Source organism: Triturus cristatus, chromosome 6, assembly GCF_964204655.1.
Source record: "Triturus cristatus chromosome 6, aTriCri1.1, whole genome shotgun sequence".
NCBI lineage: Eukaryota > Metazoa > Chordata > Amphibia > Caudata > Salamandridae > Triturus > Triturus cristatus.
This window is the reverse complement of record NC_140589.1, coordinates 1942512257-1942528159: the sequence shown is the minus strand read 5'-3', so window position 1 is coordinate 1942528159 and position 15903 is coordinate 1942512257. Positions and strand designations below refer to the sequence as shown.

Below are 15903 nucleotides of genomic sequence, written 5' to 3'. Positions count from 1 at the left end.
ATTTGCTTTTCAGAGCAGATGGTTTAGACTCTGACACATGTTTTTGTTGAGAAGCAGAGGGTTTTGGCTCCGAACCAAATTTTTCCTTTGAACCGGAGGGTTTCGGGAACCGAACATGATTTTGGTCGACTCGGTCCCAAGCCAGAATGGTTGGCGCTTTATTGCGGTGCAGAGCCGGAAGGCGAGGCGTCAGAAGGAATATGCTACTTACCAGTATGCATCTGTTCTTGGTATGTAGAGCTGCAGAGCCACACACTAAGGATAAGATCGCCATCTGGTGTTGGGCTCGGATGATTGCAGGTTGTTGTTGTCTTCGGAAGAAGTCTTTGGTCACGAGATAGGTGACTCCTCCTCTGGACAACAGTGCGCATGGGCATCCACTCCATCCTCAGATTGTTTTCCGCCATGATGGGAAATGATGGAGTGTATAAGAAATAAAGAGAAAGAATGTCCATGTGTAGTGTCTAATTAAGACAATGCTGGAACAGATACAGGTCCCGGGGAGGCGGGTGGGCGTGTGTGGCTCTGCAGCTCTACATGCCAAGAACAGATGCATACTGGTAAGTAGCATATTCCGTTCGAGGCATATGAGCTGCAGATCACACACTAAGGATAGACTATATAGCAGTGTCTCCCCTAGCGGTGGTCACCTGTATCAGTTGCAGCAGTTTGGAATAGAGTTTTTAGGACAGCTTGGCCTACTGAAGCTTGTTGTTTGGATTGCACATCGACACAGTAGTGCTTAGTGAAGGTGTGTGTAGTAGACCATGTGGCTGCTTTGCAAATATCTTCTAAGGGGATGTTCCCTAAGAATGCCATAGAAGCCCCTATTTTACGCGTGGAGTGCGCCCTAGGGGGAACTGTAAGAGTACGTTTAGCTTTTTGGTAACCTATTTGGATAAATTTAACTATCCACCTGGCTATACCTGATTTGGAAATAGGGTTGCCTTTATGTGGTGGAGCGAAAGCAACAAACAGTTGCTTGGTTTTTTGAAAAGTTTGGTTCTATCGATGTAATAAAGCAAGGCTCTTTTAACATCTAAGGTATGAAGTGCCCTCTCGGCTACTGAGTCTGGATTAGGGAAGAAGACTGGCAGTTCGACTGACTGGTTTAGATGGAAAGGGGAGATGACTTTAGGGAGGAATTTTGGGTTTGTCCTAAGAACCACTTTGTTACGATGTAGTTGTAGGAAGGGTTCTTCAAGAGTTAAGGCTTGTATTTCACTTACTCTTCGCAGGGATGTGATTGCGACAAGGAAAGCCACTTTCCATGTTAGGAACTGCAGTTCGCATTTGTGCATTGGTTCAAATGGGAGACCCATGAGTCTTGTTAGAACAATATTAAGGTTCCACACTGGGGAAGGTGGCAATCTTGGAGGAATAATTCTTTTAAGACCTTCCATAAATGCTTTAATGGCTGGTACCTTAAAGAGGGACAGGTGTTGTCTATTTTGCAAGTAGGCTGCTAATGCCGCTAGGTGTAGACGTATAGAGGAATACGCTAAATTGCATCTTTGCAAGTGTGGTAAATAGCAAATGATATTTTGGATGGAAGCGTCCAGTGGAATTATGTCATTGTTAGTGCAGTAAATGGCAAATCTTTTCCATTTTGCCGCATTACACGCCCTAGTAGTAGGTCTTCTGGCTTCTTTTATGATATTCATACAGTCTGGAGGAAGGTTGAGGTACCCAAACTCTAAGACTTCAAGAGCCAGATTGCCAAGTTCAGTGTTTGAGGATCTGGGTGTCTGATTTCTCCATGGTTCTGGGTTAATAGAGCCGGGGAGAGATGCAATTTTTGATGTGGAACTAGAGATAGTTCCAGAAGTGTGGTGAACCAGGTTTGACGTGCCCAAGTGGGAGCTACTAGGATGAGTGTTAGCGACTGTTGTTTCAGTTTGCGTACCACAAATGGAATGAGTGGGAGAGGCGGAAAAGCGTGGTATCCATATCGCATTGCCCTTTGACTGTGGGTGTGGAAACCTGGCGGCGAAGGTTGGGCATTTTGCGTTTTCTTGTGTGGCGAACAGGTCTATGTCTGGTTGTCCCCACTTATGGAAGAATGGGAGTAGGACTTTGGGGTGTAATTCCCATTCGTGTATTTGCTGTGTGTGGCGACTTAGGAGGTCGGCCACCTGGTTCTGAACCCCTGGGAGGTGTTCTGCTAGCAGGTAGATGTTTTGGGGAATTGCCCATCTCCAGATTTGTTGTGCAAGTTGGGACAGTTGGAGAGAATGTGTCCCCCCCTGCTTCTGTATGTAATACATTGTGGTCATGTTGTCCGTGCGGATGAGTCAGTTCTGTTTTTTAGATGCACTTGGAAGGATTTGAGTGCTAGGAACACCGCCAGAAGTTCTAGGTGATTGATGTGGAGCTGTTTTTGTTGAGTGGTCCACCTGCCCTGAGTGGTGTGTTGAAGGAGGTGGGCTCCCCACCCTGTGAGAGATGTGTCGGTGGTCAGCACAATTTGTGGAAGAGGCTCTAAGAATGGCCGCCCTTTGGACAGGTTGATGGTGTTCCACCACTTCAGTGAACGAAGTGAGCGGCTGTCTACCAACACCAGATCGTTAAGTTGTCCGTGGGCCTGGTTCCACTGTTGTGCTAGACATTCCTGTAAGGGACGCATTTGAAGGCGTGCGTGGGGTACTATGGAGATGCATGACGCCATCATGCCTAAGAGTTGCATGAACACTCTTGCGGGAAGAGAGTGTTGTGTTTGAAATGTTTTGATCAGAGTTTGTATGTTGGCTATCCTGGCTATGCTGGGATAAGCTACGGCTTTGGCTGTGTCTATGGTGGCTCCCAGGTATTGTTGTACTTGGGAGGGTTGTAGTTGAGATTTGGGATAGTTGATGGTAAATCCCAAGTTGTGGTGAACGCAATTTGTCGAGAGTATTGGCCTTTTTGAGCCAATCGTCGAGATAGGGGAAGACATGGATTTGTTGTCTCCTGAGGTGCGCTGCCACAACTGCCAAGCATTTGGTAAATACCCTGGGTGCGGTTGTTACTCCGAATGGGAGGACTGTAAACTGATAGTGCTGACCGTCTACCACGAATCGTAGATACTTCCTGTGAGCGGGATGCATAGGGATGTGAAAATATACGTCCTTGAGGTCCAATGTGGCAAGGAAGTCGCGTTGTTGAAGTAATGGAAGGACCTGCTGGAGAGTGATCATGTGGAAGTGATCTGATTGTATGTACTGGTTTAGTAGTCTGAGGTCCAGTATGGGTCTTAAGGTCTTGTCGTTTTTGGGAATGAGGAAGTATAGAGAATATACTCCTGTGCCCTGATGTTGGAGTGGAACTGGTTCTATTGTGTGTTTTTGAAGCAAAGACTGAATTTCCTGTTTGAGGAGCGTGAGGTGGTGAGACGACATGGGACGGTGTTTGGGTGGTATGTTTGGGGGGGGGGGGTGTCTATGAGTTCGAGGCAGTAACCAGACTGGATAATTTGTCTTACCCACCTGTCTGTTGTGATGGAATTCCAGACAGGTAAGAACTGTTGAAGTCTTCCCCCGACCGGAGTGGAATGGTCTGGGGGAAGTGGGGGCAAGTCACTGTTTAGTGGCTGGAGAGGTGCGGGTGTTGGTGTTGCCCCGCCCTCAGCCCTTGCTATTATTTCCCCTGTAACCTCCTCTAAAATATCCTCTGTTAGGGGATGTTTGACCCGATGTTTTGAAGGTGGAAGAGGTGTCTGTTCCCACATTTTTGGAGGCCCCTCTATAAAAGGAGCGACGAAAGGAGCCTCTGGCTTGAGGAGACTGTAATGCTCCCATTGATTTGGCAGTCTCATTATCCTTCTTCATTTTTAGGTCTCGCCTGATCCAGCGCTTGCGCTGATCTGGCTGAGACATTTTGTATACAGGCTTTTCAAAGTGCTGCCGTGGCCTAAAGCTTCAGTGCACGTGAACGTGCACGAGCGCAGCGCCATGTGTCTTTCCTCCGTAGCACGCGATCGTAATCGCGATCACTTTCGCGGCCGCGTTGCCAAAGCTTGTTTTTATTAGCCATTCACGCTGTGTTTTTATTTTTAGGCTCTCTCTTGCCTTTTATTTTTTATTACCCATTCCAGTTCCTTTAGTTTGCATGTAACATCGTAATTACTGGTTTAAAAAAACATATAGATTGTGAAATGTCCGACATGCATTCTATACGTAGGCGTCCCTGGCCGCACCCGCCCACTTCCTCGCTATCAAATTTTCGTGTGACTCAGCTCTGGAGTTTTTTTTTATTACCCTTTCCAGTTCCTTTAGTTTGCATGTAACATCGTAATTACTGGTTTAAAAAAACATATAGATTGTGAAATGTCCAACATGCATTCTATACGTAGGCGTCCCTGGCCACACCCGCCCACTTCCTCGCTATCAAATTTTTGTGTGACTCAGCTCTGGAGTTTCCGCAGTTTCCACGTCCCTGCCTAAATACTTTCGGTTTTACTTCTCATTCACTGGAATTTCAAGCAGGAGAAAGAAGATTTTCAGGAACAGAAAACACGTAACTTTGTAAGGTAAGTTTACTCCATGTTTGTTTTAGACACATTGTCTTTGTAGTTGGGGGCTGCTGAATTTCTCATCATTCTTTTTTGTTTTCTTCTGTGTGAATGTGATCATGAGCCACTCTCACGTTGATGGCCTTCCCGGTCTTTTCAGGCAGCTCTGTCCCAAGCCTTCTAGCAAATTATTCAGTTTTCAGCTTATGTGATTTTTTTAATTTGACTCGCATAATTTGTTCTCAAGCTATAATTGGTGGTGATTGAAAACGTGAAGCTCCTTCGATCATTGTACACTAAAGAAACCAGTGTATGTTAGTCCGTTTACTACTTGTGTAGGGGCAGGAGAAACCATAGTCCTTGCTTAGGGTATGCCATGTTGTTCGGCCATAAAGTAAGTGGTCACTGTGTGATTTGATTCAGACAACATGGTAGTTTTGTAGGTAAAATGAAGGAAGGTTTACCATTTTTTCATTGAGACATGTACGTATGTGATCACTTAATCAAGTTTCAACTTTGTAGATAGATTTTTTTTGTTGCAACCCCATTTGTAAGGATTCTCAGTTTCTGACATTCTTGTATTGTTAGGAGCTCGTGGTGTAGTCTAACTCTGGCCAGTGGAGTCTCTCAGGCATCCTGCCATTTAATTAGCAAACAATGTCTGCATACAAATGTTGTAATATAGTTTTAATTAGGTGATCCCTATCTTGCTTTTCATCTCCTTCCCTTGCCCCCCCTCTCTGCTCTTCCCTTGGTATCGCCCTCCTTAGAATCTTCACTGTGAAGCTCATCGTAGAATGTTGGGCACTCAGCTTAATGTTATGATGCATGCTTGAACAAATACGATTCCCTAGATTAAATCTACTGCTACTGGATCCCTGAACGTTACTGGCACATTGGACTGTAATAATGATTGACACATATCTCCCACAGGCAAGGAGGTATAGTTTTAGAAAAAGAAGCATAACCTATTCCTTGAAAGTTCCAATTGTGTGCAATGCAGAAACAGCTCGTTGTTAATCTAACTTTGATCCCTCTTTGGTTTCATTGGATGTTTGCACTCGTGGCGCAATCCTTTTGTATGTCTTTTTTTCCCCCAAAGGTGCCAATGGGCATAGTTTAAAGGCATGACTTCTGATACCAATTCTGCACTCCCACAGCCCTACATGTACGTATTACAGCATGGCCTAAATATGCACCAGAAAAAGCATCGAATGAGCATTGTGACTTTTTAAAAGGAATTTTTATAGCTCTAGTGGGTATTTGATCCATTCGCCATAAAACGCATGTCCGATCTCATGCTAAACAACACCCTAGTAAAGTGGCAAAAACCAGTAATTTCATCTTTTGTTTTGTGTGGCAACTAATCATAACAAGCATTTGCAATGCATTAGGTCTCGCATTTAGGCATGTTTGAGCTATTGATATTGCAAATAACAATGCCTTTTATTTTTGTTTTTAAAACATATATAAAAGGCATTGTCATTTACAATGCCAATAGCTTAAACTTGTTATATGCTAGCTATGAGTTATTGACGATTGACCATGGTTAACAAAAACTAAAGTGCTTTTCATGCGTCAGCAATCAGCCGCTGATGATTAGCCATGGGTGACTGTATCAAACGTTGCCATTTGTGCCAGCAAGTGGGGGCAGAAGGCCCACAATACATTGGTAGATGACGCCACCCTTTATGATGTAGATGCTTTTCAAAAGTCCAAATGTACACCCTACACAAAGTATTTTTTATAATTAGTTGTGTTTTTTTCAGCTCTTACCTGTCCTTATTCTCTCCCTACTTGGTTCTAAAAAGCTTGTTGGTTCCAGATTTCCCCACCCATGATGGCTGTCATACTTAATGACTAGCACAAGGTAATCTGAAGCCTGGTGCATTGTAATCCATCCCAGTCCAAACATTGGAAAGTGACAGATGTTTATGCTCCTTAAGAAATCATTTTAACCTCATCGAAGAAGGCTGGGGATACTTGAAATGGTAAAAGTACTTATCTTGCCTCCTCTCATCCAGACTCCTATTATCCCATTCCTAAGGTAAATGCAAATTCTTAAACAGAAGAGTAGTGTTTTGGGACTTGTTCCTATGGCTAAAGCTGTTCCTCCAAAGAAGCATCCATGTTTTTAAAACGAAAACAAAATAAAAGGCATAGTTATTTGCAATGTCAATGGCTCAAACTCATGTAAATGCGAGACCTATTGCATTGCAAATGCTTGTTTCTAATGCAGTATCTACTGCGGGTCCGAATAGTTGCTCCTGATTAAAGGGTTGAGCAAGAATGGTTGTTTGTACTTCCGGCTTAAAGCCGGAAATGCGGAGCCATGCGTGGCATCTAAGTAATACGCTTGTGTTGACTGCCCTAAAGGCGGTGTCCGGTGCGTCTAATGCACATTTGATTGAGGCATTTGATATTAGTTTGCCCTCTTGGATGAGGTCATTGGCCTGGGATTTGTATTGATCAGGCAGGTGTTGCAAAAGGTCCTCTAGTTGATCATAATGAGCCCTATCATAGCGAGCCAATAGGGCTTCTGTATTGGCAATACGCCAGTGGTTAGCAGCTTGTGCGGCAACCCTTTTGCCGGAAGCCTCAAGAGCTTAGACTCTTTGTCTGGGGGCGGTGTGTCTCCAGTTGTTTGGGAGTTCGCCCGCTTTCTGGCATTTGACACGACTAAAGAGTCTAAGGGGAGTTGTGCTTTGATGTACGCAGGATCCTGTTGGGCTGGTCTGTATTTTTTTTCTATCCGGGGGTTAAGATCCCTGGCCCTAACAGGGTCTTTAAAAACCTCAGTGGCGTGCTTTATAACTCCTTTAATCATGGGCAAAATGTGAACGGTTTTTTGCGACTTCTCAAAGGTGTCGAGGAGAAAGTCCTCTTCAGGTGTGTCTGTGTGCATGGTGACGCCATGGAACAGTGCCGCCCTGTTTATGAGCTGACCAAACCCTAAATGGTCATCCGGAGGGGAGGGTTTGGAGGGGTATGGAGTGGGATCAGGTATGTCAGGCATAGGGTAAGCCCAGTCATCTATGGGTGCTGTGTCCGGGAGTGTAAAGGGATCAGTAGGATCATTAAGGAAATCTGGGTCTCCCCCTTCCCCTAAATCATCATCATCCTGTGGAGGTGGTGTGTGAGAAGGAGATGGTAGAGGAGAAGGAGGTGGGGGTGGGGGGGATGGGAGGTAATATAGGAGAGGAAGGACGTGTGGGTGAAGTGGCACAGTCCTTCTTTAGAGGAGCTGGAGGAGGTGTTGTGTCCAGCTTCCTTTTTTTGTATGGCACAGCTGTGACATGTCCGGTTTTAGGATTGATGTAAATTTGTTTTTGCGTTGGATCTGGGTGAAAAAGTTCTTCAGTGTCCGAAGGTGGCTTTGGCGCCGACTTTTTGGTTTCCGATCTTGATTTTGTGTGATCGGCAGATTGTTTGTGGACTTTTTTCGGCACCGAGGATGTTTTTGGTGCCTAAGAACTTTTCGTTTCCTGCGGAGATTTCGGTGCCGAAGAACCTTTCGGTGCCGAAGAACCTTTCGGTGCCGACGAACCTTTCGGTGCCGGTGGAGATGTCGGTGCCGAGTGACGTTTTGCTGCCAATGGAGATTTCGGCCTCGGAGCCTGTTTCGGTGCCGAAGGTATTGTAGGCACAATAATATGAGGTTTGCTCGAGCTCGAGCCACCTGCAGGCTTATTTTTCTTCGTAGCCAGGCCCGGGGGCGGGGCTTCTGAAGATGATTTTGGGTCGCGACTGGGCCCAGCTGGCAGAGTCTTGACCAATGTCTTTTTGGGTGGGGTTGGAGTAGGGGAGTTGGTACTCACACGCTGCCCCGGATCCGAATCGTCGGCCTCGGACACGATCTGGAGGTCTTCGGAATCGTCATCAGGGACATCCTGGGCAAAGATGTCGTCTGGTTCTGGAGCCGGTTTGGCCATGATATGGCGTCGAGCTCTTCGGTCCCGGATGGTTTTCTTCGAACGGAATGCGGCGCAGGCTGGACAGCTGGATTCGTTGTGGTCCGGCGAGAGGCACAGATTACAGACCTCGTGGTGATCACTGTGGGGGAACTTTGCTCCACATTGGGGGCATTTTTTAAAGAGTGTACTTTCCATCAGCCGCGTCCGGAGCCGGTCCGATGGTATTTCGACGTCGAGTTGTAAATTTTGTAGAGTTGTTGTGATTGCTAGAAGTTTTCTGCTGGAGCGGAAAAAAGTTCATCCGAACCCAATGGCGGAAAAAAACAATCTGAGGATGGAGTGGATGCCCATGCGCACTGTTGTCCAGAGGAGGAGTCACCTATCTCGTGACCAAAGACTTCTTCCGAAGACAACAACAACCTGCAATCATCCGAGCCCAACACCAGATGGCGATCTTATCCTTAGTGTGTGATCTGCAGCTCATATGCCTCGAACATATTGTCTCAGTGCCGATCGTGGCCAGAAGGCAGAGGTGGTGTCGTAGCCTTATGCTTTTTGGAAAAGGTTTTGGGGGGCAAGGGGTCTTTGGTACTCACGGCACCCTGTCCCGAAGGCACTTCTTCATACTCCAAATCGATCTCGAGTTCAGAATCCGACTTTAGGACGGAGAAGGCCTCTTCTTCTGCCGCCGACGCTTCGATGTCTTCGTGCTCGGATTCTTCGAAGATACCTGGAGTGTGTTGAATGCTTTGGTGTTTCATTTCTCGTCGTCGAGCCCGACGATCGCGTAGAGTTTTCTTGGATCGAAACGATTTACAGGCATCGCAGTCTTCCTCCTTGTGTTCCGGAGAGAGGCACAAGTTACAAACTTGATGTAGGTTGGTGCAAGGGTACTTAGCGAGGTACGGAGGACAAAATAGGAAGGGAGTCCGTTCCATCGGCAGAAGGCTGGAACGACGCGGCTAAGCCCGAGGGCCGCCCACAAAGTTTTCGATTGAAGATGGAGAATCTGTTGACCAATTCGATACGCGGAGAGCAGGGAACGCGCACGAAACAATAACGTCGAGGGTAGAGAGGATTCCGCTCTGAGGGGAACCCGAAGAACGGTTTCAAACCGGACTGCAGCAATACACGTCCAAACCATGGCAGAAAAACACAATCTAACAATGGAGTCGATGCCCATGCACACTATCACCGAAAGGAGGAGTCACTTTCCTCATGACTGGAAAGACTTCTTTGAGGAAGAACAACTTGCAAACATCTGGACCCCACAATAGATGGCAGGAGAATGCAAAGCATGTGTAACTACAGCACACATGCCTCGAACACTAATTTACAAACCTAATACAGAACTGATAAATAAAGAAATATGGGGAACTTTTCTTCATAGTGGAACCCGAATCAGGTTCACTCTGTCTCTCTCACCAGACCTCTCTTTTATTAGAGTAGAGCTCTCAAGATCAGCTGCATGTTGTACATGAACGCATCAGCCATGCACAGGCCTTTGACTCACGCCCCTGGCTCACACTATCAGCTGCATGTTGTACATGAACGCAACAGCCATGCACAGGCCTTTGACTCACGCCCCTGGCTCACACTATCAGCTGCATGTTGTACATGAACGCATCAGCCATGCACAGGCCTTTGACTCACGACCCTGGCTCACACTATCAGCTGCATGTTGTACATGAACGCATCAGCCATGCACAGGCCTTTGACTCACGACCCTGGCTCACACTATCAGCTGCATGTTGTACATGAACGCATCAGCCATGCACAGGCCTTTGACTCACGCCCCTGGCTCACACTACCAGCTGCATGTTGTACATGAACGCATCAGCCAAGCACAGGCCTCTGACTCGTGCCCGCATGAAATAAGATGGACTGGTTGTAACTATTTACAGTTTCTAGTGCCCCTGTACGGTTGCCCAGGGCTTCAGCTCACCTGCACAGGGAATAGAGACCACTGCGGGCTTCTGACGTTTGAGGAGACGCTCTTCTCCTTCTGCAGCCTTGACTTCCTCCAGTCTTAGTACAATATCAGGAACTGGAATTGGAGACCCTGCCAATGAAAAAGCACACAAGGGTTCAAACCAAATACAAGGTTTCAAATCAAACACAAGGGTTCAAATTCAGACTCCAGTACAGTCCTCACCACTAGGCACTAGAGTACAGTACTGACCAATGCCCTGACACCAGATACTCCACTACAACCCACAGCGTAAGTTACCACAGTTCAATCGTCCCCCCAGACACCCCGGTACGGCCCTTTTGAGACCTGTACAGATGTCTACTACCTGGGTAAGGTTCCTCGGTACAGTGTCATCGGGGGGGCTGGAGACCTGTCTCTGCTGCAGGCTGTACCCCAAGAGCTGCCCCTAGCGCCCCTGAGCTCCGTGCGTCACTAGCCCGGTACCTTTGTTGTTTTATGTTATGTTAGAACAATTTATTATGCGTACTACTACCCGGAGGTGTCTAGGCGCTCATGATCTGCCATGCTGTGTCAGGAAAAGCTAGTTGCTAAAGAGCCATGTCTTGAGCAGTTTCCTGAACTCAAGCAGGGATGAAGTCTTCCTAAGGGAGAGTGGAAGGGCGTTCCATTCCTTTATAGTGTTGTAACTGAAACTCCGTACCCCCCAATTAGTTCTTTTGATTTTAGGGGTGGGCATCAGGTAGGCATTAGCTGAACAAAGCGATCTGTTGGGAGAGAACCAGCTGAAAAGGTCCAAAAGAAACTGTGGTCCTTCTCTGTGCAATGCCTTGTGCGCAGTGCAGAGAGCCTTAAACTTGACCCGCTGACCAACTGGTAGCCAGTGCAATCCCTGAATGCCTGCTCGGATAGACTGGTACTTAGGAACATTCAAGACCAGTCTAGCCGCGGCATTTTGTACTGCCTGCAACCTTCTAAGTAAATTGGATTGTAAGTTAATATACAATCCATTAGAGTGATCCAATGTGGATAAGACCAGGGAGGTCAGTACTGTTTTTCTTGTCTTTATGGGGATAAAAGGCAGAATTTTACGTACAGTTCTGATAGTGAGGAAAGAGGAAGAAACCACCTTAGAAACCTGGGACTTCAGGTTGAGTTTTTCATCTGTGATGACCCCCACATTCTTTGCCTTGGCTACTGGTGTAGGAGCAGGGCCCGGGGTGTCTGGCCACCAAACTGGTGACCACTGAGGGGAAAGGTTTCCAAATAACACCACCTCAGTTTTTCCTGAGTTCAACTTCAAGCAGTGCCTACCCATCCAGTCACTCAGGGTGACCATACAGTCATGAGGTTTGATGGAGTAGTTGATGTGCACTGCTGAAATAACCAACTGAGTGTCGTCGGCATAAGAGGTGGGAATTAAATCAAAGCTTCTAATCGAGGAAGCTAATTCGGAAACATATATATTAAAAAGCGTAGGGCTAACGAAGACCCCTGAGGCGCCCACAAGGCAAGATGAAAGGTGCAGATTTGAAATTGCCCAATTGCACAGATTGAGTTTGATCCGAAAGGAATGAAGTTAAAAGGCAGAGGGCCCTTCCTCCTCTCCCGATGGCTTTTAAGCGTTCGACCAAAAGCGTATGGTCCACGGTATCAAATGCTGCGGACAGGTCGAGGAGAACAAGGGCTGCTGACCCTCCACCATCTAGTGTCTTACGGATTTCCTCAGTAGTTTTTATTAAAGCCATCTCGGTACTATGACCAGCTCTGAAAACAAACTGACTCTGGTCCAAGATTTCATTCTCTGCAATGGAGGTGGAGAGCTCAGTATTTAACAGTTTCTCAAAAAAATGTGCGGGAAGTGGGAGCCTTGCGAGTGGACGGGAGTTGGCTGGATCAGGTATGTCCTAATTCGCTTTTTTAAAAAGATGCAATATGCATGTCTGCTTCCATATCGAAGGAAAGAGCCCTTGTGATAGGATCAGATTGAACATATTAGTTAGCAGTGGAATAATAATATGACTGATGCTTCGAAGGATCCTAGGGGGACAGGGACCGTCTGGGGATCCTGATTTGGTTGTGGAGAGAAGTGTAGCTATTAGATCGGAGGAGGCCGTGGAGAAATCTAAAAACAACACTTTGCCTGTAGCTACTTGTACTGTGTCAATGCTGATTGATTCGTGCTTGGCAAATTGGTCATATATTTGGCCCACCTTGGATTTAAAGAAGTGAGCAAGAGTGTTACAAAAATTTGAATTGCCGGTGTCATCCTTGGGGACTGAAGTTAGGTTTTTTTATCGTCTCAAAATGTTCCTTACTGGTAGTACCGACCTTTTCAATTTGCATCGTAAAGTACTGGCTCTTTTCAGCAATTAACTTTTTCTTGTAATCTGCCAGTATGACTTTGTAAAGATCTTTTTCTGATGCTTCATAGTTTTTCCTCCATCTTCTTTCCTGCCTTCTACATGCTTGTTTATCTAATCGTAGGGCCTCCGAGAACCAAGGGGTGTGAGAAAGTGCCATCTTTCTTGCATGGTTGCCCCCACTTTTTGCTGAATTGCTGAATGTACTTTGACTGAGTGTACCCTGGACTTCTGCCAATCAGGAGCCCAGGGCCTATGTTCCTTCCCTAAAAAACCCAAAACCCAAATTGGCAATCCTTGGCCATATGACAGCCCCTGGTAAATGGTACCCTAGGTACCCAGGGCCTTGTGACCAGGGAAGGCCTCCAAGGGCTGCAACACTCATTGTGCCACCCTTAGAGGCCATGTACCCTTACACACACACACACTGCCCTTGCAGGCTGGGTGTCTGGGTGCAAGACAAAACAAAGAGTCGACATGGCACACATCCCTGTGTGCCATGCCCATCACCTACACTGCCATGGCATACATCAGCCACCCCTCTAGCTGGGTGCCCTATGCCAATGGTGTGGGCACAGGAGCAGGAGCCCTGTGCCCCTACAGTACCCAGGTCCATTTCTGGGCACTGTAAGTGAAGTGCTGTCATTTAAGAGTACATGGTGCTGAGAGCTCGTCAAACACTAACTCCACAGCACCATAATGGCAACACTGAAGACTGAGAAGTTTGGTATCAAACTTCTCAGCACATTAAACCCACACTGATGCCCCCTAAAACCTAACTGTTATAATCTTGAAATACTTATAGTGAGTTGGTATGTTCCAAACCCCCCCCTCCCCTTCTAGTATATGGTATGACCCTAGGGAGCTCACCTTGGAATGTTCAGGTGAAGTCTTTCATTGTTGTGAGAGCGGATGGTCAGTGAATAAAGGCTGCATCAACTTACCTGGTGTGTAGCGTATTCTTCATTATAACACTAACCTACAATCCACGTCTGTTCTGAGGCTGCCTAGGCTGCCACACAGCAGACATGTTGCTGGACCCCTGGGTAGGAGAGGCCCTGCTCTCCTGGGCCTGCACCAATGCACATTCTGGGCGAGGTGCTAAATCTCCTCCCCCAGGATGGGCAGGGGGAAGCTTCAAAGGCATGCCGCCTCTGTGAGCTTCCCCAGGCCACTGCAACCCCCCACTCTTGCGGGAAGCTTGGCCGGAAACCCCAAATAAGGACAGGGGATGTGCCAGACTGCCAACCCCACCCCTCAGGTGGGGGAAGCGAGGTGAAGCACATCTCCGGGCTCTCGCCATCTTGAAGATGAGAAGCCCTGCCCAATCAGGATTAGGCTACTGCCCCGCTCCCACAGGAGAGAGGCAGGATAGGGGGGTGTAACCATGCCAGGACAGTGACCCATTGATCCCTGCCCTTCACCTACCTGTAACGCCCCTAAATCTAGTATTTAGGGGCACCCTGAACCTTCTTTCCCCAGTTTCCAAAATCCGAAGAAGAGCAAGAAGAAAGAAGACCTGCCCTGCAGCTGCTAAGAAGAGGAAGACACCCACTGCTTTGGCGCCAGCCCTACCGGCCTGTCGACCCTCGAACCTGCTCCTGCTCCAACCCGGCATCTCTTGTGGCCAGCAACCTCACAAACCCCGGAGGACCTGGCTACCTTTGAACTCTAAACCCCTGGGACTCCCATGAGTAGAGGCTCTACTCAAAGTCTACTTCTAATCCCTGGCAGCAGCCCGGAACCGCGAACCCTGCACACTCTGCACCAGCCAAGCCTGGCCGGTGCCGGAGTGAACAAAGACCACGAGGACAACCCCACGGCGACTGTGACCCCGAGTCCGGCACCCAAGGACCTCCCTCGACACTCCTGAAGAAGCCTGCAGCCTCAGAACCAGGTGCCCCCCCAACCGCAATCAACAGAGGGTAAGATTTCCCGACACCAAAAGGTACCCCTGCACCCGGCGCCCCGTGGCCCCCTGTGCCCAATCCCAGGGTACCTACCTGTCCCCCAACTACCCAACTTACCTCTCGAAGTGGTGGTGGCACCTCAAGAATCCTCATCCCCGAGCTTGCAGTCTTTTTCTAAACCGGAGATTTCCCATTGAAATCAATTGAGCACCCGAAGGCTCAAAAGCACCCTACACCCAGCCGCCCGAGAGGCCCTGGCAGTGCAATCTCTACACCTATCTACTTCCCCACTTGCCCTGAGTAAGTGACCAGGAGCCCAGCTCCCACAGCTGCGTGGCCTGCTAGTCAGCAGCCACCAACCAAGGCCCCACTACCTCTCATAGGATAACATTGGGCCTAACTCTCTCTGCACCCGGCCGCCCTAGAGCCGCTGAGGGTGAACCAACTGTACCTACTGGACACTGGGAGACCCAAGGTCAGGTAGGTACAGTCTATACCCAGAACCTTAACTCTGCCAGTCGAGTACTTACCTTTAAACCGATAACTCAATTTTCTTCATAGGGTAACATTGACTGGCTTTTTCCTGAAATTTCTTCTAAGTGTAGACTTTTCAAATCTTAAAATATTCACCAAAAATCAGCCGAGTAACAAAAACGAAAATACTCACCTGCTCTTAGGTGAGCTCCCAGTGCTGGATCTTGGTGCCCAGCACTGACTCTGAAAAACACTTACAACTGTTGTTGGAAGGCGGACCTCGGGGGAGTCGGAGAGACCACCCAGAGGGGCCCCCACACTGTACGAAGTAGCCGAGCGCTGCTGAGAAGCCTCCTAGGAGAGGTCCTTCTCCTATACCGTACTAGCACAGTAACACCACCACACAGGACTCGAGGAGGCTTATCAAGACGAGCAATTCTTTATCAGCATTTAGGAAGTTACGGTTATCGATATATACAAGGGGGGAATCGAGGGATCCGCAAGAGTCTCAAAGTATTTGGTAGGGACAGGGTAGCGGGACAGTCTTTAGTAGCAGCTGGGTACGAGGGTACCTTGGCCCAGTTCTTGATCCTCAAGCTGGAGGGACTCCGGGTCTCGGAGTGGTCGAGCCGCGACGGCGTCAGCAGGGCTCTGGCGATCAGTTCGTGGAGCTTGAGCCGCGACTAGGTCAGCAGGGCTCTTAAGGTGTTTCAGTTCAGCTCGAGCCGCGACGACGTCAGCAGGGCTCTGGTGGAGGTTTCAGCGAGGTTGGGCCGCGACAGCGTCAGCAGGGCTCCGATGTTCCATGAGGTTCCTTGTCTCA

General features: G+C 47.9%; 1 protein-coding gene across 3 annotated transcripts in view; it reads right to left on the bottom strand.

Annotated features, from left to right (window-relative positions):
• LOC146822550 (uncharacterized) overlaps nucleotides 1-15903 on the bottom strand; it is a 96484-nt gene that overhangs the window by 45408 nt on the left and 35173 nt on the right. For all 3 annotated transcript variants that reach the window (XM_085613668.1, XM_085613670.1, XM_085613669.1), the window contains exon 4: nucleotides 10349-10465. In XM_085613668.1, coding sequence (XP_085469794.1) covers nucleotides 10349-10465 — 117 coding nt within the window. The remainder of the gene's footprint in view (nucleotides 1-10348; nucleotides 10466-15903) is intronic.